This window comes from Aspergillus homomorphus, assembly GCF_003184865.1.
Source record: "Aspergillus homomorphus CBS 101889 unplaced genomic scaffold BO97scaffold_4, whole genome shotgun sequence".
In the NCBI taxonomy this organism is placed as follows: domain Eukaryota; kingdom Fungi; phylum Ascomycota; class Eurotiomycetes; order Eurotiales; family Aspergillaceae; genus Aspergillus; species Aspergillus homomorphus.
The window spans coordinates 196,535-217,297 of record NW_020291890.1 but is presented as its reverse complement, the minus strand read 5'-3'; the positions used below and the strand labels follow the sequence as shown (position 1 = coordinate 217,297).

Sequence of the window (20,763 nt, the reverse complement as noted above, 5' to 3'; positions counted from 1 at the left end):
CCATGACATTAATCAAGCACGTGATATTCTTTGATTCTGCTGGGGCTCACCGCATCTGCCTACACAATATCAATATCAATGCTCAATCACGGAACCAGATCCGAAGCTTCCGCACTTCCCCGGTATCAGTTCCGCTGGCCACCCCGGAATTCCTTCCTTCTCCTACTTTCCCCCGGGCAAGTCACCCAACGCGTTTCTTTTCCACCCTCTATCGTATGATTCTTGCATTTGCTTATGCCTAATCCTTCTAATTCTTCTTCTTCTTTTCAGCGTCAGCGCTCAGCAGATGACTCCGCAGCGCCCCACAAACGGCGCAAAATCGCCATCGCATGCGACGAATGCCGGGCCCGAAGGACTCGATGCGATGGCATTCATCCCGGTAGATATGTTGGATTAGGATGATCATCCGCATTATTGCTAACTTGCTTGGCGACGTAGTATGCGGACCGTGTATAAAAAGGGTAAATCGAGGGGCCCAGTGTGTCTTTTCCGGAGAAAAAAAGCGAGCTACGCAAGAGTGAGTCTGCCTTGTGTCTCCCGATGCAGCCCGCCACTGTTCGCTGACATTGGTCTGTGAAAGCTATATCAAAGATCTAGAGAACCGGCTGAAGCTTCACGAAAGTCCTAGCGGTGCGCGGATAGATGCTGCTCAATCATCGAGATCAGGCTCTCCACAGGTAAGTACACATCTTGGTTCGACGGGGGTCTGTCACTTGCAAGATGCTGACAGGGTCAAGGACTCTATTAGCTCTCAAGTCCAGGTACCACGTTCATTACAAACTCCAAAGTCCATCACATTCGCTTCTCCCCACGCAAATCTTGGACAACATCGACCAACTGCCTCAGGCGACAATGGCAATGAATCCTCTTCGCCATGCCTCGTCTGCCAACAAGCCCCGGAAACAGCATCAATGTGCGTTCATAGAATCACAGTTCCTCGACGTCCGGCTTCTGAGTCGCGAGAGTGTGGGGATGGCGTCAACGCGATGATGGGCGAGGTGGAGGAAGAGCGCCCAACACAAGGCTTCTTTGGCAGCTCCAGCGCTGCCAGCTTCATCCGACAGATCAGAACGGCCATTGACCAGAGGGTGCTGTCGCCCTATCGTCAAACATCAGACTCAGTCCTTGGTGTTACATCGCCGTCCGGTATCATGTCCTCGAGAAAAGAACGATCATCAGGGTTTTCCAACTACGTTCTTCCACCCCGAAAGACAGCTGATAGCCTCATGGAAATATACTGGACTTTTGTGTTCCCTCTCTACCCGCTCGTCGATAGTATTACTCTGCGAGACGAATACGCCAGATTATGGACTGGGGAGTCTTCTCACTCGGATGAGAACATGCTGATGTGTACTTTCAATGTGATCTTTGCTCTAGCCTGTCAGCTAGCCGACTTTATCCCTCCGGAGGAGCGAGAGGCGTCGGCTGATACATTTTTCTCCCGTGCAAAAGACCTTCTCCAATTCAGTCTCTGGAATACAGGGTCCGCGGGGTTGATTCAATGTTTACTACTCATGGCCCAATATCTTCAGAGCACAGATTCGGCTCACCAATGTTGGATTGTCACTGGATTAGCCATTCGGAATGCGCAGAGCTTGGGACTACATCTTTCACAGACCAGTGCTCGACTACAGAACCCCCAGGAGAAGCAGCTTGCTCGCAAAATATGGCACGGATGTGTGTTGATGGACCGGTAATTTCAAAGTGTGGTTTTCTACCTCGCAGGAACTAATACAGTGTTAGAGTGATTTCCATGACCTTCGGGCGCCCCTCAATGATCTCCAAAGCTGCAGGAGGCTCTGTACCACTGCCAGCCGCTGTGGACGAAGAGTACATACCCTCCGCCTCAGGTACTGACGTTGGCCAACCAGCCGACCGTCCCTCCGTGATGGCATTCTACGCGAAATCTCTAGAACTCTACGAGATCATGAACGACATCCTCCTCAGTTTCTACAACCCTAATCCTGATGAAAATCCTGAAGACGTGTATGACTTCTACTTCGACAAGCAAACCGAGGGGGAGTATACCATATTCGAGTTGGACCGAGCGCTGACAAAGTGGTCTCGAAACCTGCCGGAGCACTTACGAGGCGACGTCTCTCACGCATACGGCGACAACGTGTTTTACCATCAGAGCATTGTCCTGCGCGCACGGTAAGCCAACCTTCCACTCGTCAGAAGATGCAGTGCTAAAACGTAACCTCTAGTTTCCTTCACGTCCGCATGCTGCTTTTCCGACCCATCCTATCCAAGTACTGCACTGCTCGAGATATCGGGGTCTCCGACCCCCTCACCTCTCTGCAAGACTCATTCCCGCAGCGGATCGCCCTTCAATGCTCCACCATCTGCGTCAAGGTAGCGCAGGAGGTCATCGGCCTGATCTACGGGCACATTCCCGCCGACGCAACAGCCGGCCCGCTTCCTGCATGGTGGTATAATATTCTCTGTAAGCATCAACTCACTCACCTTCATCTCCCCGATCTCTCATACATTCCCTTTTCCTCCATCTCCATTAAGCTCAACACTGATTCCACGCAGACGTCTACACAGCCGCCACCGTCCTCATCGCTGGGCGCCTCTGCCCCGCCATCCTCGAGGAAGTCACCGAGCCCGCCATCGGCCAATCCTGGCACCACGCTCTGGAGATCCTTCGCAAGTACCACAGCTACAGCACCTCTGCACGCCGGTGCGTCGCGGCTCTGGAGATCTTGTACGAGCGCGTCGTGTCGGAGGGTAGCCCGACGGGTCAGGAGCAGTCCGCCCAGAATCTCCCGATGGGGACGACCGGGTCGAATGGGTTAGGGGATTTGTCGCTCGGAGAGGGGGTGAACTCTGCGTTTCTGGAGGGAGTTGATATGCTGGATTTCCAAGATATGTCGTGGTTAAACAGTGTGCCGAGTAGTCTGTTTTGAGGCCTACTCAATCCTAAACTACCTATTTTTAAGCTTTTATCAATCTCACTCAGGTCTCTACCGAAATCCCTCTTGCTCGATCCTGACAGTTTCGCCTCGCAATGACTACGACCAATTTAACAGTAAGCTATCGAAAGATTCCTCAAATCTGTATCCGCCAAGAGAGATGTCTAGATCCCCGAACCACCTTATGACTGGTCCGACTCACCGCGCAACACCAAATATGTCTTCGGACCGAACAGCCAGTGGACTACGTTGGGCAGATGCTGTGATCTGCGGGATATGGCAAGGAAGGGCTATGCGAGTCTTTCTTTACGGCGAACGATGGCCGTCTTCACTTCTGCAATGAGATGATGGCTGAAACTTTCTGTTGATACTTCATGAGAAAGAGGATCAGCTTAAATGCAAGAAACCGAAGATGGTCAAGCCAGCTGAGGAGGTCATAGAGGAGGCGGGTCGAATGGTTCAATCTCCAGATGCTGGTTAATTATGCAACAGAAGCTTTCCCGCATTTTGCTTAGTCCTCTTAAGAACACACACCGCTCGGATGTTGAATTGAATACTTTGATAGACCCTTACTTCTTCGAGGTAATAATATCTATCAATTCCTCTCGATCAGCATCACTCTCCACCAATCCCCGAAACATCCCACCCTCTTTCACCAACAACTCCCTCGGCGATCCAAACTCCACCACGCGCCCGGCGTCCATTACTGCCACACGATCAAAATCCGCGATCGTTCGGATCCGATGAGCAATCACTAGCAACGTCGTGCGTTCGCGCCCGAACCCTGCCCGGATCGACTGCTGAATCAATTCATCCGTCGCGCGATCCACAGCGGACGTCGCCTCGTCCAGCACCAGGATCGCGGGACGCGAGAGCATCGCTCGCGCTAAACATAGCAGCTGACGCTGGCCGTGCGAGAAATTCGACCCGCCCTCCGCCACGGCCGCGTGAAGTGTGGTGACGGTCGTAGTGCTCTGCGGATCAAGACAGTTCGACGATGACCAATGGACATGGCGCAGGGCCTGGAGGATGGTCCCGTCGTCGTGTTCGTCGAAAGGGTCGAGGTTCGAGCGGATGGTGCCCGTGAACAGGACTGGGTTTTGCGGGATCATGGCCAGGCGGTTGCGGAGGGTGGCGAGTCGAATAGTCGAGATGTCGAGCCCGTCGATCGTGATGCTACCTTCGCGGGCTTCGAGGAAGCGGAAGAGGGTCAGCGCAAGGGTGGACTTGCCGGCTCCGGTCCGTCCGACGATGCCGACGCGTTGGCCGGATGTGACGTGGAAGTTGATATCTTGGAGGACAGCGGGTGAGTCCGGGAAGTAGCCCGCGCTGAGGCGGGTAAAGGAAATGCTGCCTTGTTTCGGCCAAGATGGCGGTGCCTCTTTCCCCTTGGTATCTTCCGTGAGGATGTCGCTGTACTCCAGAATGCGCTCCACGCCGTTGAGGTCCATTTCTAGGGTGGAGTAGGCGCGGCTCAAGGAGACAAGGGCGAAGGAAAGGTGATTGGTGAAGACGAGTGCAAAGCCCGCCATGGAGCCCGTCACGCCGGGGCGGTTCACTACGGCAAGGGCAGTCACAGTAGAGAAGACTGCCCCCAAGACATTGATGCGGAAGGTGAACCATCGATTGAAGAGGTATAGATGCCAGGATGCTTGCGCCTGGCGGTCGAGCTTGGTGTGAAATAGCTCAAAGTAGCGCTTTGTTTGACCAAAGGCGCGGATCGTGGCCAAACCCTGCAGGCAAGAGGCGATTTGCTCATAAATCGGACTGCGGGAGATACTCTCGAGCCGTTTGATCTCACGTGCGGCAGCCAGGTACCGCTGCGTATACCATAGGGCTGCTGCAGCTAGCAATAAAGCGAACACGATTAAGATCGGCCGTACTAGTACTCCACCCATGATAACTCCAATGCAGTCCATGCCCGCATTCAGTACGGCTGTCAGGTCGAACCCTAGTCGAGAATCCACCAGGTAGAAGTCGGCCGTGAACCGGTTGAGAAGTCTCCCTGACGGCACTTTGTCGAGCCAAAGCAAGGGTGCGCGAAGAACAACGAACAGCAATTGCCGGAAGAGTCGGGATGCCGCATTTAATGAAGTCTGGAGTGCAATATAAGCGCGCAGTGAGCCGGCAAGACATGACAAGGCAGCAATGATGGTATATATGCCGAGGAAGTATACCGTGTCATTGTCACCTGGGTCTCTGGTGTTGCCATCCCTGCTCCATATATTGATCCACCAATACTAGTGATGAGTTGTCAGTATCAAAGCGCGTGACGGAACCAGATCACTTACCTGAGCAAGCTGTAGTATGTTGTACGTCACGTAGCATCCTGCCAGAACAGCCCAGGATGACCATCCGCCGCTTGTCTGGATGTATCTTTGGAACAACCACCATTGAAGGGCTCCCTCGGCTCTTGACTCGTCATCAACGAACGCCTTGGGCGAATTGGAATTGTCAGTACTATTTTCACTATTGCCCTGGTAGTGGGTCTTGTCATCAAGCTTTTCGTCGTCCTGCTCGTCCATCGATAAGCGTTCCTGTGGCGATGAACTATGCGAGGCTTCAGTATGAGAGCGAACCAATGAGCAGGCGTGCTTGACTGTTCCATTCTCAAGCTCGGCCAGGTAGTCAGCCTTGGATATGCAAAGATCCACATTGTGAGTGACCAGGATTCTCGTCCGTCCCTCACCAAGCTTCCCTGTAATGGCATGTTTAAAGAGGTGACGTGCTGTATGCACATCCACTGCGCTAAAGATGTCATCCATAAGAAGGATTCCAGCGCGCGAGTACAGGGCCCGCGCTAGACCTACTCGCACCTTTTGCCCTCCGCTTAGATTGACTCCACTGGGTCCAATTTCGGTAAAATCCCTGTCATCCAAGAGGTTGAGGTCTTGAACGAGGGCACATGCGGACAGCACGCGTTGATACCTTGCATGACTTAATGGCAACCCGAATAGAATGTTCTCTCGAATACTTCCAGCCTCTATCCACGGAGTCTGAGCTACATATGCCATTGCTGAAGTGAGAGTCCAATCCGTGGGGTTAAGGTTCTGGTTGTATATTGCCTGAGATGTTGGAGGAATAGGGCGTCGGACCGTACCAGACACGACCTCGCATTCGCCTAGAATGGCAGAAAGAAGGAGAGTCTTTCCTGATCCAGTGCGGCCGGACACCACACTCAAGCCTTTCATGGGAAAGCTGAGTGTCACATTTTGCAGTATGCTAGACACAGTAGTGGTGGATCTGAAGTAGGAAAGACTGGCGTTTTCGAATTCAATCCGGCGAAAAGGCGTCGTGGTTCCCAACCCTTCAGCTAGATTGAAGAATCTCGCAATTCGTCCTAGACTCACTTTTGCACCAACGAGGCCGGAGAGTAGTTCAGGAATGAGCCCTAGGATAAATTGAATATACCCAAGGGTCGATAAAGCTGGAAAGGCGACTGATGATGTGAGCGGGCCTTGCTTCCAGCTGTACACGCTTAGGGAGACGGCTGACACCATAACTGGACCAAGCAGGTGGATTGAGAGGTTGACTACATGCCAGAAGAAAGCCGCCTTCTGAGCTTCTACCTCGCGGTCACGAAGGAAATTCACCCTGCGTTCCCATTTCACCTCAAGCCCCGCAAATTTCACTTGCCGAATGCCTTGCAAAACTTCAGTTAGGGTCGCGATCTTTTTGTCGCGAGTGAGCATGAGGTCTTTCTCAACAGATGAGTACTTGGACAAACAGAGAGAATGAAGCGGATAGAAGAGAGCTAGGCAAGTCAGTCCTGCGAGCAAGCTTTGCCATCCGAGGAGGTGAGCCAGGAATGTACAAGCCACCGCCAGCTTCAGTGCTTGAAGAATGTGCGAATATAGAAAACCCGCAACAATGGCAATACGAGACGCATCTATAGCCAAAAGGTTAATCACGTTCTGTGTACTATCCCCGGAAGGCTTATCATCGGCCTCGTCGGCCGAATTCTGCGAACTCAAACGCATTGACTTGCCAAAAGTGACTGAAGAGAGCTGTGTCGTCAGTGGCACTGAGATCCAATTCATGGCGGTCCAAAGAAGCCAATTCTCAAGCCAGGAAGAGACACCAATACTTATACCAAGTAGCAAGGCCCACATATTGAGCGCGTCGTGTTCCGCGCTATGTTTGTCCAAAAGCTGTAGCATTTCACGGAGAGCTAGCTGCGGAGCAAAAGCTAGAATCGCTAGCGGCACGGAGAGCAGAACCTGATGGAGCATCTCCTTCCAATACAGTGATGATAATATTTTTACCATCTTTGACGGGTTTATCTCAGAGAAGGACAATCTATCTTGCACGTCGAGAAAGTCAGTTTGCAAACTAGTTGCTCGCATTTTGTCGCTCAGTTCCGGAAGATCATCCAGGCCAATTGATGTATTAGAGGCGGACCGCGAAACAAGCTTAGTTGCCCATTGAAATGACAGTCGTCCAAGTACAGAAGATGCCTCTTCCTCATCGATTGGCCTACCGTTCCGATATAGGGGGGCACCGCGCGGGTAAGACAAGGAGATGAGAACAACGACGTCGCCAAGGACGTAAATCGACCATGCAAGAGGTGGTGTGGGTTGTCCGAGCCCTGCCTCGTCTCTCGCAACTGTGTTTTCCAAGGCTAGGCCCCCAATCATCAAGCAACCAGCTACTCCTCCCTTTAAGGCCCAGAAGTACCGTACCATCGGCGATGTTTCGCTTGTGAGAAAGGTCCATTGCGCGAGAAGCAAAAGCTAAGTCAGCCACATTAGTGCTGGTACGTCTAGAATGACACTCATGGCATCCTACCCACGACACGAACTGTATCCATGATTGTACTCTACTGGCTAGAGTCTTTGCGAATATGGCTCGCAGTAGGGAAGCAACACAGACACACGCATTTGTGGCCAGCAGGAGGTATGGTCGAGAGTTGGTGCGCAAGGCCACCAGAAATCCCGATGGGGTGCTATAAGAAGCTCCTACTCTCTGATAGCCGTCAAGGAGCGCGTTTGGCGGACATCCCTTAAAAGCACACTGGAGGGTATGCCTTGTAGCGGGTAGGCATGTTGCGATGACCCAGCCTGCAATGAGAACGTTTGAAATCAGACAGATAATTTCAAAAAGCGACATGGTGCAGTTCTAGGCATCATGGCTTTCATTGGGAACCATTTGTCAAACCAAGGTGAACCAGTGGCTGGCATTCCAACACGCGAGGCCGAGCAAAGAGGGAGGGATGGGGATAAACAAGCAGCAAGCAAGCAAGCAGTCATCCAGCATCGGAACGCGGTCCACTGCGAGGAAAGCAAGTCATCTCGAAGACCGAGCTTCCCCGCAGCCGAAGGATTTGGCGATAACTTCGAAATTACCACTACTGCTGTAGTGACCGTGTAGTGAGACAGTCGGAGTGGCTAATCGATCTCTCCAGTTGCCCGCGGTGGGGAGTGGAATTGCCTCGTCGGGTAATGCCGGAGCCCGCTCTACCGCCCGGCAGATACCTTCTTTTTTGGCCTCAGGCATAAACATGGGCTTCTTGTGTATCTAGTAGTCATATCCCGTCGTCTGTTTACCTCGTCTATTTGCCTACGTACGGTCGACTCCTTCAAAGGACCAAAGCTGCCCATCATAGGCATGCAATGCGCATGCATGAAAACCAAACATTTTTTCCCAAGACACACTTCCAAGCACCTTACCGAGCGTCCCTCGCTGGCTCTGAGTAGGTACCACTAATCACCTCACCAAGCAAGCGAGGCAGCTACTAAAACCAATCAGCACGGAGAATCTTTGACTGCTCATGTTACCAGTACATAGAGCTTTAAATCAATCAGCACACAGTTGAGTTGTCCTCCGAAGAGCATGACCTAGCAAAGGGCTCCGCGCTCATGCGCGTCACGATCAATGAGTTGTTCAGTACTGAGATGCTGGTAGTGCAGCAGTTGGAAGCTTCCGCGCCGTCGGACACAGATCATCCCGGACGAACGATGGTCTTGCCCATGACCAACAAGAGCAGAGGAAGACAGCATTGAATGTTGTCACTGGAAGGAAGTGCCAAGGGCCGATCAACGCGGAAAGTTCCCCGTTTTGCCCATGATCTGGGGTGAAAATGCGGGGAAGTTGGAGGGCCAAGCAGCACGGAAATTATCACGGAAAATTTATTCGGTCATCATTCACCCGATGACATGCATGTACTGTACTGAGGTCGTTGTGCTCAAAAGAAATGCGCATCGTCATGCCACCCACCGATTATAAAAGCAGGCCAGCAGACAGCGAGGGGCTGGGCCCTGTAAAACCGTGGTAGAGGTCACTATCCCGCGCATCAAGCAACAACAGAAACTCCCACGATGCGTCGGACACTAGCCCTCGGCGTGGTGTCGACTTGGATCACCCTCGCCTCTGCCACACTACGAACTGACCAGAATGGCAGCACAATCACCCTAGCCAACGACCGACTCACCGCGGTCTTCGCGACCAACAAAGGCCGGATCGTCGACCTCTCCCTCGATAACCAGGACCTGCTGGGCCCTCAATCAGGGGACACCGGCACCGGGCCCTACCTCGACTGCTACTGCATCCCGTCGGGCTTCTACACCCCGGGCTCCACGAGCCCTAGCATGGAGGTCGTCGAGGGCACCGATGCCACCGGCACGAGGTACGCCGGCGTGGTCATGAACGAGACCTATCCGCCGACGGGCCAGCAGTTCCAGCAGTACTGGTTCCTGCGCGACGGCGAGACCGGCCTGCACACCTTCAGCCGGCTCGCCTATTACAACAAGACTACGCCGTTCTTACGCAACCTGCAGGAGTTCCGAACCCTCTTCCGGCCCAACACGGCGTTGTGGACGCACCTGACATCCAGTGAGATTCAGACCGCGCCGCTTCCGGGCAAAGACGCTATCAGCAGCGAGGTCGTCGTCCAGGACGCCACCTGGTCGTTCAATAACACGCCCAGCGATGCCTACTATACTCAGTTCTCGGAGTACTTTACCAAGTATACTTTCTCGAATGGTCAGTGGCCTGGTGTCTTCATGGGTTGGATTGGGTATGGCTAATACAGCGAAGATTGGCGTGATAACTCGGTTCATGGCATGTATGCCGATGGGACTACGTCGAATGGGACAGCATACGGCGCGTGGTTGGTGATGAACACAAAGGTGAGAAATTATTTGGTATTGAGGACCATATGTAGCTGACGCGGATGATTCTTAGGATACATACTACGGTGTACGTGCGATGGATAGTCAAGCTCGTAACTCACGCTGACCATTTTAGGGACCTCTGCACTCAGATCTTACCGTTGATGGCATCGTATACAATTACCTTGTGTCTAACCACCATGGAGAAGGAACCCCAAACATCACCTACGGGTTTGATCGCACGTTCGGTCCTCAATACTATCACTTTAACGGCGGGAAGGGATCCAAATCATCCCTGGAAGAGCTGAGGTCTGATGCAGAATCCTTGGCAAACCCTAGCTGGAATCTGAAGTTCTACGACTCGATTGCCAAGCACGTGGTTGGGTATGCGCCCTCGAGTGTACGGGGTAAGGTGCAGGGACACATCAAGCTGCCTAAAGTAGCCACCCGACCGATCGCCGTGCTCACAGTTGACGGACAGTATTTCCAGGACAATTCCGTGGATCCTTCTGCATACCAGTACTGGACTGAGATTGATAAGAACGGCCACTTCAATATTGACCACGTCAAGGAGGGCAAGTACAGGCTGACCGTGTATGCGGACGGGGTCTTTGGTGACTATGAACGCGACGGTGTACGAGTGCAGGCTGGCAGAACCACGAAGGTCCAAGAGACATGGGTCGAAGAATCGGCAGGCACCGAGGTCTGGCGGTTAGGCACCCCAGACAAGTCTTCGGGAGAATTCCGCCGCGGTGTGGCTAGAGACGAAACTCACCCCTTGCACCCCCCGCAGTATCTGATCTACTGGGGCGCTTATGACTGGCAGCAGGATTTCCCTAACGGAGTCAATTACACTATCGGTAGCAGTGACCCTGCCACTGACTTCAACACGGTGCAATGGTCAGTGTTCGGCCCGACCCCCAACAACCCCGATGTTGAGTATGACACCACGCACGATTGGACAATCAACTTCAGCTTGAATAAGAAGCAGCTGCGGAAGCGGAAGAAGGCCACCTTAACCATCCAACTCGCGGGCGCCAAGACTGCGTCTGGTAACACTGATGTTTGGAATCCGGAAGAGCCATACAACAATCTCTCATTGGAGAGCTATATCAACGGGCAGAAGGAGCCACTGAGCTTGGTGATCGGATTCAATCAGTCGAGTAGCTGCATTGTTCGATCTGCCGTAAGTTGCTATCAGGTTCGTTCACGGATGGAGTTTCCGGCCGATTGGCTGGTGGACGGCAATAATGAGTTGACGTTGCACCTGCCGTACAATGCCACGGATACCGAGACTGCGATCCTACCCGGGACGGTATATGTGCAGTATGATGCCTTGAGACTGGAGGTGTCATAAAGATCAGTGCCTAGCATTGTGGAGACAAACCCGTTAGCTCGTTCTTGTTTGCACCAGCTCAGTGTACCTCCACTTTAGAAACCAGAAATCAAGTCAGGCTCAATTTTGGTTCTATTTTGTTTCAGCCTGAGGCATCCAGACCTCGAGCGTCACGTCCCGGTTGCACGTTGCACGTTGCACAAGCGCTCAAGATAGACACAGTCAGAATCATTGATAACAAATCGTTTCAATAGAGTGCAGCACGCACACAAGTATGAGATATTCAGCTTATGGATATAATTGATCCGCTGGAGGGAAAGAGGAACTAAGAAAGGCCCGAGGATAAATCATTACCTCGAGGATGGGCTGATGAGTGATCGACCCTTCAATCCTTCCCGATGCGGTAATAGCCTCGGCTCCGGCGCAAACCCGGGGAAAACGGCCATCAGTAATCTTGCACTCTTGATTGGCATATAAACTGCTAACGGCTGCATTTTTTCCCCGCAATTTTACTCCTGTCTGCTTAGAGCTCACTGCTTACTGTACCTACAGCTAGCAGTCCTTGGAAAATATCTCAGGTCTGTTGAGTGACGAGATCCCGGCTGTTTCATCCCTTTCCATGCCACTTTCCCGAGCTATGTCCCAGACCTTCACCCGCGCCGAGGTTGCGCAGCACAACACCGAAGACTCGGTCTGGTGTATTATCGACCACCGCGTCTATGACCTCACCGACTTTCTCGACGCACACCCCGGTGGTAGTGTGGTTCTGAACCAAGTCGCCGGCCAGGACGCCACCACAGACTTCTTCAACCTCCATCGCCAGGAGGTGCTGGAGAGGTACAGTCGTCTGTGTATCGGCACTGTGGCCGGAGAAACCCCCGAGGTTGTGACCCCTGAACCGGGCAGTCTCAGTCAGGTCCCATACGCCGAACCCCTGTGGCTGCGGCCCGCCTTCAAGAGCCCTTACTACAATGACAGCCATCGGCGCCTGCAGAAGGCGCTGCGCGAGTTCACCGATCGCTACGTTACGCCGGAGGCGCAGGAGAAGGAGCGGGATGGGACATACATCAGTCAGGAGTTGATCGATCGCATGGCGGAGACTAACATCCTGGCCATGCGGTTGGGGCCGGGCAAGCATCTGCATGGACGGAAGCTGCTCGGTGGTGTCGTCGATGGCAAGGAATTCGACTACCTGCACGACTTGGTTGTGTCGCAGGAGTTGGTCAGAGCCAATGCTCGCGGTGAGTTTTCTGTGCTTGTGGTGCCGGAGAGTTCGGGCTCTGACACTGAGTAGGCTTTCAGGATGGAAACATGGCAGGCATGGCCATCAGTTTGACTGCCGTCCAGCAATGGCTGCGCAACGAGCCCCTTCGCCAGCAAATCACAGATGAAGTCTTGTCTGGAAGAAAGAAGATGTGTCTTGCCATCACAGAAGCCTTTGCAGGCAGTGATGTGGCTGGTCTACGCACTACAGCTAAGAAGACCCCCGACGGCAAGTACTACATTGTGAATGGAACCAAGTATGGTACCCTCTCCCTGTACTGGGCTCAAATCACTGATCTTCTTTTCTCTCTTCTTCAGGAAATGGATCACGAACGGCATGTTCTCCGACTACTTCGTCACCGGTTGCCGGACAGAGAAAGGCTTCTCGGTGCTCCTGATCCCTCGCGGGGAGGGGGTCGAGACGAAACAGATCAAGACATCTTACTCGACCACAGCCGCCACGGCGTTTGTGCAGTTTGAGAACGTCAAGGTGCCTGTTGACAATCTCCTGGGCGAGGAGCACAAGGGCTTCATTGTGATCATGAGCAACTTCAACCACGAGCGCTTTATGATGGCCAGCAGCGTAGTTCGCATGTGCACGACTATCGTCGAGGAGTGTCTGAAATGGTGCAATCAGCGCATCGTCTTCGGCAAGAAGCTGATCGAGCAGCCAGTGATGCGGCAAAAGTAAGTCCGTCATCAGCTGTTCACATTGACTATTACTGATTCATTGAATCGCAGACTTGCTCGCATGATTTCCCTCTGCGAAGCCAACCAATCGTGGCTCGAGTCCATCGCTTACCAGATGTGCAACATGAGCTACGCAGAGCAGTCTGCTCATCTGGGCGGTCCCATCGGCTTGCTTAAATCCCATGCCACGCGGTCAGCCCAGGAGATTGCCGAACAGGCTACTAACATCTTCGGAGGACGCGGTCTGACCCAAACCGGCATGGGCAAGGTGATTGAAATGTTCCATCGGACCTACAAGTTCGACGCTATCTTAGGTGGTACGGAGGAAATTCTGGCTGATCTTGGTGTGCGGCAAGCGATGAAGAGGTTCCCCAAGGCCATGCTATAGTTCTTAATCTGCTACCTAGAACTGAATGCAGGCATTCATAGAGTAACGCGCAGACAACCTCCGAACATCCATACTATTCTTGGATGGATTATAATGATCCATGACATATTTCACAATTCGTGTAGCTGCATTCCCAAGGTTACAATTGCGTGGACAGCCCAGTGATCTCAGCGCCTTCGTACAGGCGGTCAATCTGGCTGGATTGGCGGGCTCTTTGAGCGGTATGGTGCCCACAGCGTGTATTGCCTTGGGGATGCGGTGGCCATGGGAAACTGAAAGACCGGGAGGTCAGGGGGTTCTTCCCGGATTTTCTTTATTCTGGTATTAAGATTGAGAGTGCTGGGAAGCTGAAGGAAAGGGGGCCCCGGGGGTTCTTCCCCGGAAGACAGTTTATACACCTGGTTGACTCTATTGGTAGGTCTGTTGGAGGAGTTTAATTTTCAAATTGTACTCGGCGGGTTAAGTGGGTTGCCTGCCTATGTGTTTATATAGTATCGGCGAACGCGGGTTGAGGCAGCAGGCAAAATTGTGGGGAAAAGGGATAACAGAATCAACGAGAAATGCAGTATAGCTTCAAGAAATATTTTCAATCAATATACTCACATTCATTCACATTCACTATGTGTATATGAGGTTCGAAGTTCTTCAGTTTGTTGTTTGTTGTCAGAGCATCTTATGACTAATCGTCTCGGTGGACCAGGCAGCGATAGGCATACGTCGACAAGCCGATAAGGAGCACCCCGGCCCCAGACAATTTGCGCCACTCTGGGACTTTTGACTTTCCCACCTCATCCATCTTGACCGACCGAACTCTTGAATCACACCCGAACTATGGCAGATGTTTTGAATCCGGATAACGTCCTGGAGCTTGCCGCGAACGCACTCCGCCAGGATGGAGACGCGTCGTCCAGCATCAAGACGCCCTACGAGGCTGTTGCGCTGATCGGCCATGCCTGTATGGCAGCCGTGGGCTTTCGACTGGTCGGGCTCGGAGAAGACCACAATATCGGTAAGTGGCACTTTCGCTCTTTATCGTCTCTGCCCAAACACACGTTACTGACTACGAGGTCATCCCTACAGATGGCCCGTCCGACAGTGCCCGCCTACCGGCCGAATGGAACGCGAACAGCGCCTTCGAATTCCGCTACGCTCACTCCCAGTCCTCGATGCAATACCTCCTCAAAGTCAGCCGACTGGGCAGTAAAGCGGTGGTGCTCGCGCTGGCCTTGGGCGACGACAAAACCACCTCGTTTGATCTTCCTGTGCAAGACTACATCTCCGCCTCCGCCCTCCCCCTGTCCTCGACCGCAGATCTCCCTTCCGCCCTCCAGGATACGTTCATATCGCCTCCACGTGTCCAAGACCTGATCAACCTGTTCAAGATCAATGTCATCCAGAAACTGGCCCCGGGGCTGTACAAGGAAGGATACGAGGAGACCCGTCAGCTGCGGGAGGTGCAACAGGAGCGACCGCCACGACACGATCCGCTACGAGACGACTCCCTCCCCCAACCTGCTCGCCCCTATCCGTTCGACGACCCTCTCGCAGCGCGTCCGGGTCGACCGGTCCCGGCAGGCGACTTTCCTCCACCAGGATTCGAGGATGAGTTCGAAATTCAGAGACCGCCTCGAGGGTATCCCGGGATGGGAGGTCGGAACCCGTTGAGTATCGGCGATCGAGATCTATATCCGACGGGTCTGGGACCTCATGATCCGATCTATGGGGGCATTGGACCTGGGCTGGGGGGCGGCGGTGGCGGAGGTGGGATGCATCCGACCTTCGATGATCCCCTCTTTGGAGGACGTGGGGGAGGTGGAGGGAGGGGCGGATACGATCCTCAGGCTCCGCCGGGAGCCCGATATGATCCTGTTGGACCTGGGGATGGAGCACCATTTGGACAGGGGCGGGGATCCTTTGGCGGACGCGGAGGCTTTGGCGGAGGCTTTGGCGGAGGCTTCGGCGGATTTGGCGGTGACATCATCTAGCCCAATGGATGCAGGATGACTTAATGACCAAAATGCCACGACTGAATTGGGATATGGGAACTTGTATTTAATGTGACTCTGATTGATGATTGATGGACTATTTAATAGCATTTGATTGATTGCTATATTGTGTTTGTGTTGTTTTAGTTTTTTAAGGGGAAGCTCCTACAGTAGTAGCTTGTAGACTATTGTGGTCACTTTGTGAATTGTTGCATTGTCAATAATAATAATCTTTGGGTGTGAAGTAAGTGTGGCGCAGGCGGGGGGGAAGAAAAAGAGGCTGAAGAGGGGGGAAAATTCCTGGGGCAGAAACAAGAAAAGGTGGGCGGTGTGGCTGTTCTGCTGCTGTTCTGCTGCCCGTCCACCCTGGCAATATTGCTACCATCACCACCACTTCCATCATCTCTCTCTAGCCTCCCACTCCCATTCCCATTCCCCCTCCCACTACAACTACCACCACCACCACCACCACCAACTGGACCCCCTCACCACCCCCCCACCCTTTTAAGCTACTTTCACAATAAATATTCTCTTTCATCTCTCTATTGCTATCGTCTGGTCTTTCTTCTAGCGACAGCTTCTCCTGTCGCACCCCTTCTCCTGCTGTTGCCCCAATTTAGGTCTCGTTTCGCCCCGTCTCGCCTACTCCCTCTCCCACCCTCGAAAGAAAAGAACCGCCGGAGCTCACGAGACCTCCCCCTCCCCCATTTCACGTCCCTCGCCGCTTGAGATCGCGTCAAATTCGCTCCGTATCACCTTCGTCACTCCTGTCAGTGGCCTTTTCAATGGATAACAATATGGAAATTGATACCGCGCGGTCGCCCGAGCCTCACCACCTTTCCCCGACGACCGACCCGGGTTCCATACCCACTCTCGACGGATGGATCGAGAGCTTGATGACCTGCAAGCAACTGGCAGAGGAAGATGTTCGGAGACTGTGTGATCGGGTGTGTCCTTCCTTCCCCCGGATATACAGCTCCGCGTGTCCACGGATTCCTAATCATGGTTTTGTTTTCCCCCACATAGGCGAGAGAGGTATTGCAGGATGAGTCCAACGTGCAGCCCGTGGTATGTGTCCTTTGATGATGATTCGACTTTTTGTTCCTGTCCCCCACGGGAGTACAATGTTCGCGACCGATCGGGCTGACCGGTGTCTGCCCGTCCGCAGAAATGTCCTGTGACTGTGTGCGGTGACATCCACGGCCAGTTCCACGATCTGATGGAACTTTTCCGCATCGGTGGTCCCAACCCCGACACGAACTACCTCTTCATGGGTAAGTGGGCATGCGGGCTGTGGCTTCGCCTCGAGGGTGTGTCTCTCTGGCTAACGCGCGTCTTCCCCTTATTCCTCCTGCAGGTGACTACGTCGACCGTGGTTACTACTCCGTCGAGACCGTCACACTCCTTGTTTGCCTGAAAATCCGCTACCCGCAGCGTATCACCATCCTCCGCGGAAACCACGAGTCCCGCCAGATCACACAAGTCTATGGCTTCTACGACGAGTGCTTGCGCAAATATGGCAACGCCAACGTGTGGAAATACTTCACCGATCTCTTTGACTACCTCCCCCTCACCGCACTCATTGAGAACCAGATTTTCTGCCTGCACGGCGGTCTGAGTCCGTCGATCGACACCCTGGACAACATCCGCTCCCTGGATCGAATCCAGGAGGTGCCGCACGAAGGCCCCATGTGTGACTTGCTGTGGAGTGACCCCGACGACCGATGCGGCTGGGGCATCTCCCCCCGTGGTGCGGGCTACACATTCGGACAGGATATCTCGGAGGCGTTTAATCACAACAATGGCTTGACTCTGGTCGCACGGGCGCATCAGCTGGTAATGGAGGGATATAACTGGTCGCAGGATAGAAACGTGGTCACGATTTTCTCAGGTATTTTCTTGTCTTCCCGCTCGACCCGGGATGGCCGGCATGCACGGACGCAGCTAATCTCTACTCTTTTCTCCTTCCAGCTCCTAATTACTGCTACCGCTGCGGTAACCAAGCCGCAATCATGGAAATCGACGAGCACCTTAAGTATACTTTGTATGTTGCCCACCATCCTATACCCTCTTTCTCATCGGGCTCCGCCGCTAATGTTAATGCTCCGCTGCCAGCTTACAATTCGACCCCTGCCCGCGCGCCGGAGAACCCATGGTCTCGCGGCGCACTCCGGATTACTTCCTGTGATCGGGGCTTCTTTTCTTGTGATAGACATTTTACTTCCTCTCCCCGCTGGCAAAGTTAAGATTTTTCCGTTCGACCCTTCGAGAGGGCTCGGGGATAGTTGGTGAGAAGATCAAACCCTCGGGGGAAAACCCTCGGGGGATTACAGCCGGGCCCGCGGTCTGTCTCAGTCTAAAGTAATTGTATGTCCGTATTTCCTGGCCGTGTTGATACCAATTCATGAAAATAAAAGACCGTGAGAGATTCGTTACTGCTGCTGTTGTTGTTGTTGCAGCTGCTGCTGTGGAGTGGTGGTTGGGGGTGGGGTGTCTCCTAAGATAGAGGCGTAGTGTAGAAGAGAGGCCCGAGGGGCACTTGGTCGTAGTTCAGCTGCATGGTCTCAGGGGACATATCCCGTGACGACTGCTTCTTGCGCGTAGGTGTTGATCTCTGCAGATCGAGTAGGCATAATAGATAAAAACAGCTAGAAGACGCGTTCACCATCAGATCTCCCAAGTACTATTCACATTCATAATCATAAACACAATAGCTCCTATATATACAAGATATGTGCAAAACACACCACATCCCACGAATACCCACTCCACCTTCTAACAATCTACCTCACTATATACAGTCCGAAAGACCTTCCCCCTTCCGACCTTCCCACCTCAGCAATCCAATCCAAGACTACCGACAAACACACCAAGCTAAGCTAAATCAAATCACCCCCTCCTCCGGGCCGCAGCCTGCGCCAACGCAGCCTGCACCTCCGCCGCATGCTCCGAGAAATGATCAACGAGATTATCCCACATCTTCGGCTCATGCTCATGCCTCTTGGCACTCGACCACGCGAACTCCGTGATCGTGAACGGTCGGCTCGACTCGAACATGAACGCCATCGAGGCCAGCGAGATCTGCATGGTCGGGGGCGCGGTGGTGGTCGCGGCTTGGAATTCCTCGTAGGCGACGCCGTGGGGGACCACTTCTTTTATTAGTATATATACCTGAAGATGGGGAGGGGGGCGGGAACTTACTCCCGCACTCGAACGAGATGCTACCCGGCTGGAAGGCGTCGGAGCGGCCGCCGTAGTCGCCGTAGATGAGACCCATGAGTTCCGAGGCGGCGTTGCGGTGGTAGTATGGTGGGCGATAGGTGTCTAGTATTCATTAGTATGGAAGAAAGTGAAACGTCGGTGGTATTGTTGAGGGATAGGCTGTGCATACGGGAGGCGACGTCCCAGCGCGGAGAGAAGATAAGTAGATCGGCCAGCGGGGCCGTGAGATCGCGCGACTTGGCCGTCAGCACACAGAAGATGGACGGGTCGATGTGATCGACGGAGATGGAGCCGACGTTGACGAATTTGGTGAGGTCGTATTTGTAGGGTACCTTTTGGATGATGGTTAGTTTTGATGCGCTTCGCGATTGATTGAGGGATCAGTATAGGGGAAGCACGTACATAATTCCCATGCCACGCGACCACGTCAAACGGGCTGTGGTTCTGCTTGCTCTTGAAGAATTTCCCGCCGAGCTTGTAGACGATCTCCCACGATTCCTGTGAAATCTCGTACTTGGCCGTGGGCACGAGGAAGTCGCGGGCGTTGGCCAGGCCGTTGGCGCCCAGGGGCCCCAGCTCGGGCAGCTCAAACTGACTGCCCCAGATCTCGAGGATGTAGCCTCGAGACGGCCCATCGGGCAGCTCGACGCGGAAGCGGATCCCGCGCTGGATAACGACGAGCTCGCCCGGCTGCACGAATAACGGGCCGAACTCGGTCTGGATATCGAGGGCCCCCTGCTGCGGGATGATCAGCATCTCGCCGTCGGAGTTCACGAAGGCTTTCTTGGTCATGTTGGCGTTGGCGACGTAGACGTGCGTCGCCAGGCCTTCGCGCAGCGTGGGCTCCCCGGAGCCAGCGACGGTCTTAAGGCCGCCGACGAAGTCCACTTGCTCGTCGCTGGGGATGTCGAACGGGAACCAGGCGAGCTGGGTGGGCGAGACGTGTACGCGAGGGTTCATGGGGAGGAAGTTCGCCTCGGTGTCGTTGTTGTCGGGGAGGTCAGTCTGTATCGCGTGTCAGCTCGAACTCATGAAAGATACGGGCGCTGCGCTTCACGTACAAATCCTTGGTGGGCAACGGCCGGGCGAGCGCGGTATAGCCATGCTTTCTTATTGCAGTGTCTGGGGGCGATGAAGGCGCTGGCCGTGATCTGTTCTGCGTACAGCCCGAACCGGACATTGCGCGGGCTGTTCTGGCCCTGTGGAATGGTGCCTGGGACAGCCTCCGAGACGAACCTGTTACGACGACGTCCGCATCAGCCTGGTGAATCGCTGGTGCAGGAGTGTACTTGGACTTACGCGTTGCCAAACCCGGCTTGATACTACGGGGCGCATTAGCATTTGGATAGTACGTTGTATCGGGGTAGAGACAAACCTCATAAGGATCGTTTCGTCTCGTGCTGAAAGACGGAATAGTGCCATCCTTTTGCGTCTCGGCCCAGTGAAAGATCTTCTGGTACTCTTGGGGGTCTGATAACTCGCTTGTGGAAGGCATGTTCACAGTGACCTATCGAGTGAAGGATACAGAGACCAATGACGAAGAAAACTTGAGAAAAAGGTTTATTGTATTATGAAATCGACGACGGATTGCTGGACTGTCAGGTACAGTTCCCCGGCGTCGAGCCATCCTGATATACTTCAGTCTGTGGGGTCAAAGCCATCGACAAACGAACATGAACGAATTATTGAGACCATCGGTCATTCGGGAATCCGGATATGATGCTGGCATGGTGGCTGACTTGCCTGAGCGCAAGGAGATGGGGTATTGGAGGGCAGAAGCAGGCAGAACACGAGTTCGGCATGTCGTGAGGGAAGATGGTTGCCGAAGAAGATGGGGTTGAGAGGAAAGACG

The 20,763-nt window shown here is 53.6% G+C and overlaps 7 protein-coding genes across 7 annotated transcripts; 5 read left to right on the top strand and 2 right to left on the bottom strand.

The window, feature by feature from the left end:
* Positions 1 to 78: 78 nt before the first annotated feature.
* On the top strand, positions 79 to 2,912 carry BO97DRAFT_431556 (transcription factor domain-containing protein; the record flags this gene model as incomplete). The annotated part of the gene is made up of 8 exons (XM_025697495.1): positions 79 to 213; positions 277 to 379; positions 439 to 517; positions 581 to 630; positions 964 to 1,693; positions 1,744 to 2,154; positions 2,208 to 2,446; positions 2,539 to 2,912. The coding sequence occupies 8 exons, from the start codon at positions 79 to 81 to the stop codon at positions 2,910 to 2,912; spliced, it is 2,121 nt and encodes a 706-aa protein (XP_025554933.1).
* A 462-nt stretch (positions 2,913 to 3,374) lies between these two features.
* Positions 3,375 to 8,146, bottom strand: BO97DRAFT_174888 (ABC bile acid transporter). The gene is made up of 3 exons (XM_025690334.1): positions 7,707 to 8,146; positions 5,210 to 7,651; positions 3,375 to 5,158 (listed from the first exon to the last, which is right to left on the bottom strand). Exons 1-3 carry the CDS (start codon positions 8,025 to 8,027, stop codon positions 3,488 to 3,490), a joined length of 4,434 nt encoding a protein of 1,477 aa, XP_025554932.1. The 5' UTR covers positions 8,028 to 8,146; the 3' UTR covers positions 3,375 to 3,487.
* Positions 8,147 to 9,235: 1,089 nt separating this feature from the next.
* On the top strand, positions 9,236 to 11,384 carry rglB (polysaccharide lyase family 4 protein; the record flags this gene model as incomplete). The annotated part of the gene is made up of 3 exons (XM_025693369.1): positions 9,236 to 9,899; positions 9,954 to 10,045; positions 10,164 to 11,384. The coding sequence occupies 3 exons, from the start codon at positions 9,236 to 9,238 to the stop codon at positions 11,382 to 11,384; spliced, it is 1,977 nt and encodes a 658-aa protein (XP_025554931.1).
* Positions 11,385 to 11,895: 511 nt separating this feature from the next.
* Positions 11,896 to 13,738, top strand: BO97DRAFT_403054 (acyl-CoA dehydrogenase family protein). Its single transcript, XM_025694647.1, has 4 exons — positions 11,896 to 12,604; positions 12,658 to 12,883; positions 12,945 to 13,313; positions 13,368 to 13,738. The coding sequence occupies exons 1-4, from the start codon at positions 12,001 to 12,003 to the stop codon at positions 13,702 to 13,704; spliced, it is 1,536 nt and encodes a 511-aa protein (XP_025554930.1). The 5' UTR covers positions 11,896 to 12,000; the 3' UTR covers positions 13,705 to 13,738.
* A 727-nt stretch (positions 13,739 to 14,465) lies between these two features.
* BO97DRAFT_475431 (proteasome inhibitor PI31 family protein) lies at positions 14,466 to 15,810 on the top strand. The gene is made up of 2 exons (XM_025700406.1): positions 14,466 to 14,713; positions 14,785 to 15,810. The coding sequence occupies exons 1-2, from the start codon at positions 14,536 to 14,538 to the stop codon at positions 15,687 to 15,689; spliced, it is 1,083 nt and encodes a 360-aa protein (XP_025554929.1). The 5' UTR covers positions 14,466 to 14,535; the 3' UTR covers positions 15,690 to 15,810.
* A 281-nt stretch (positions 15,811 to 16,091) lies between these two features.
* On the top strand, positions 16,092 to 18,112 carry BO97DRAFT_383497 (serine/threonine-protein phosphatase). The gene is made up of 6 exons (XM_025693368.1): positions 16,092 to 16,636; positions 16,716 to 16,757; positions 16,858 to 16,963; positions 17,047 to 17,580; positions 17,661 to 17,733; positions 17,805 to 18,112. Exons 1-6 carry the CDS (start codon positions 16,475 to 16,477, stop codon positions 17,875 to 17,877), a joined length of 990 nt encoding a protein of 329 aa, XP_025554928.1. The 5' UTR covers positions 16,092 to 16,474; the 3' UTR covers positions 17,878 to 18,112.
* A 330-nt stretch (positions 18,113 to 18,442) lies between these two features.
* On the bottom strand, positions 18,443 to 20,558 carry BO97DRAFT_361901 (putative homogentisate 1,2-dioxygenase). The gene is made up of 7 exons (XM_025692440.1): positions 20,287 to 20,558; positions 20,211 to 20,233; positions 19,973 to 20,147; positions 19,314 to 19,916; positions 19,081 to 19,243; positions 18,891 to 19,013; positions 18,443 to 18,838 (listed from the first exon to the last, which is right to left on the bottom strand). Exons 1-7 carry the CDS (start codon positions 20,404 to 20,406, stop codon positions 18,579 to 18,581), a joined length of 1,467 nt encoding a protein of 488 aa, XP_025554927.1. The 5' UTR covers positions 20,407 to 20,558; the 3' UTR covers positions 18,443 to 18,578.
* Between the last annotated feature and the right edge of the window lie 205 nt (positions 20,559 to 20,763).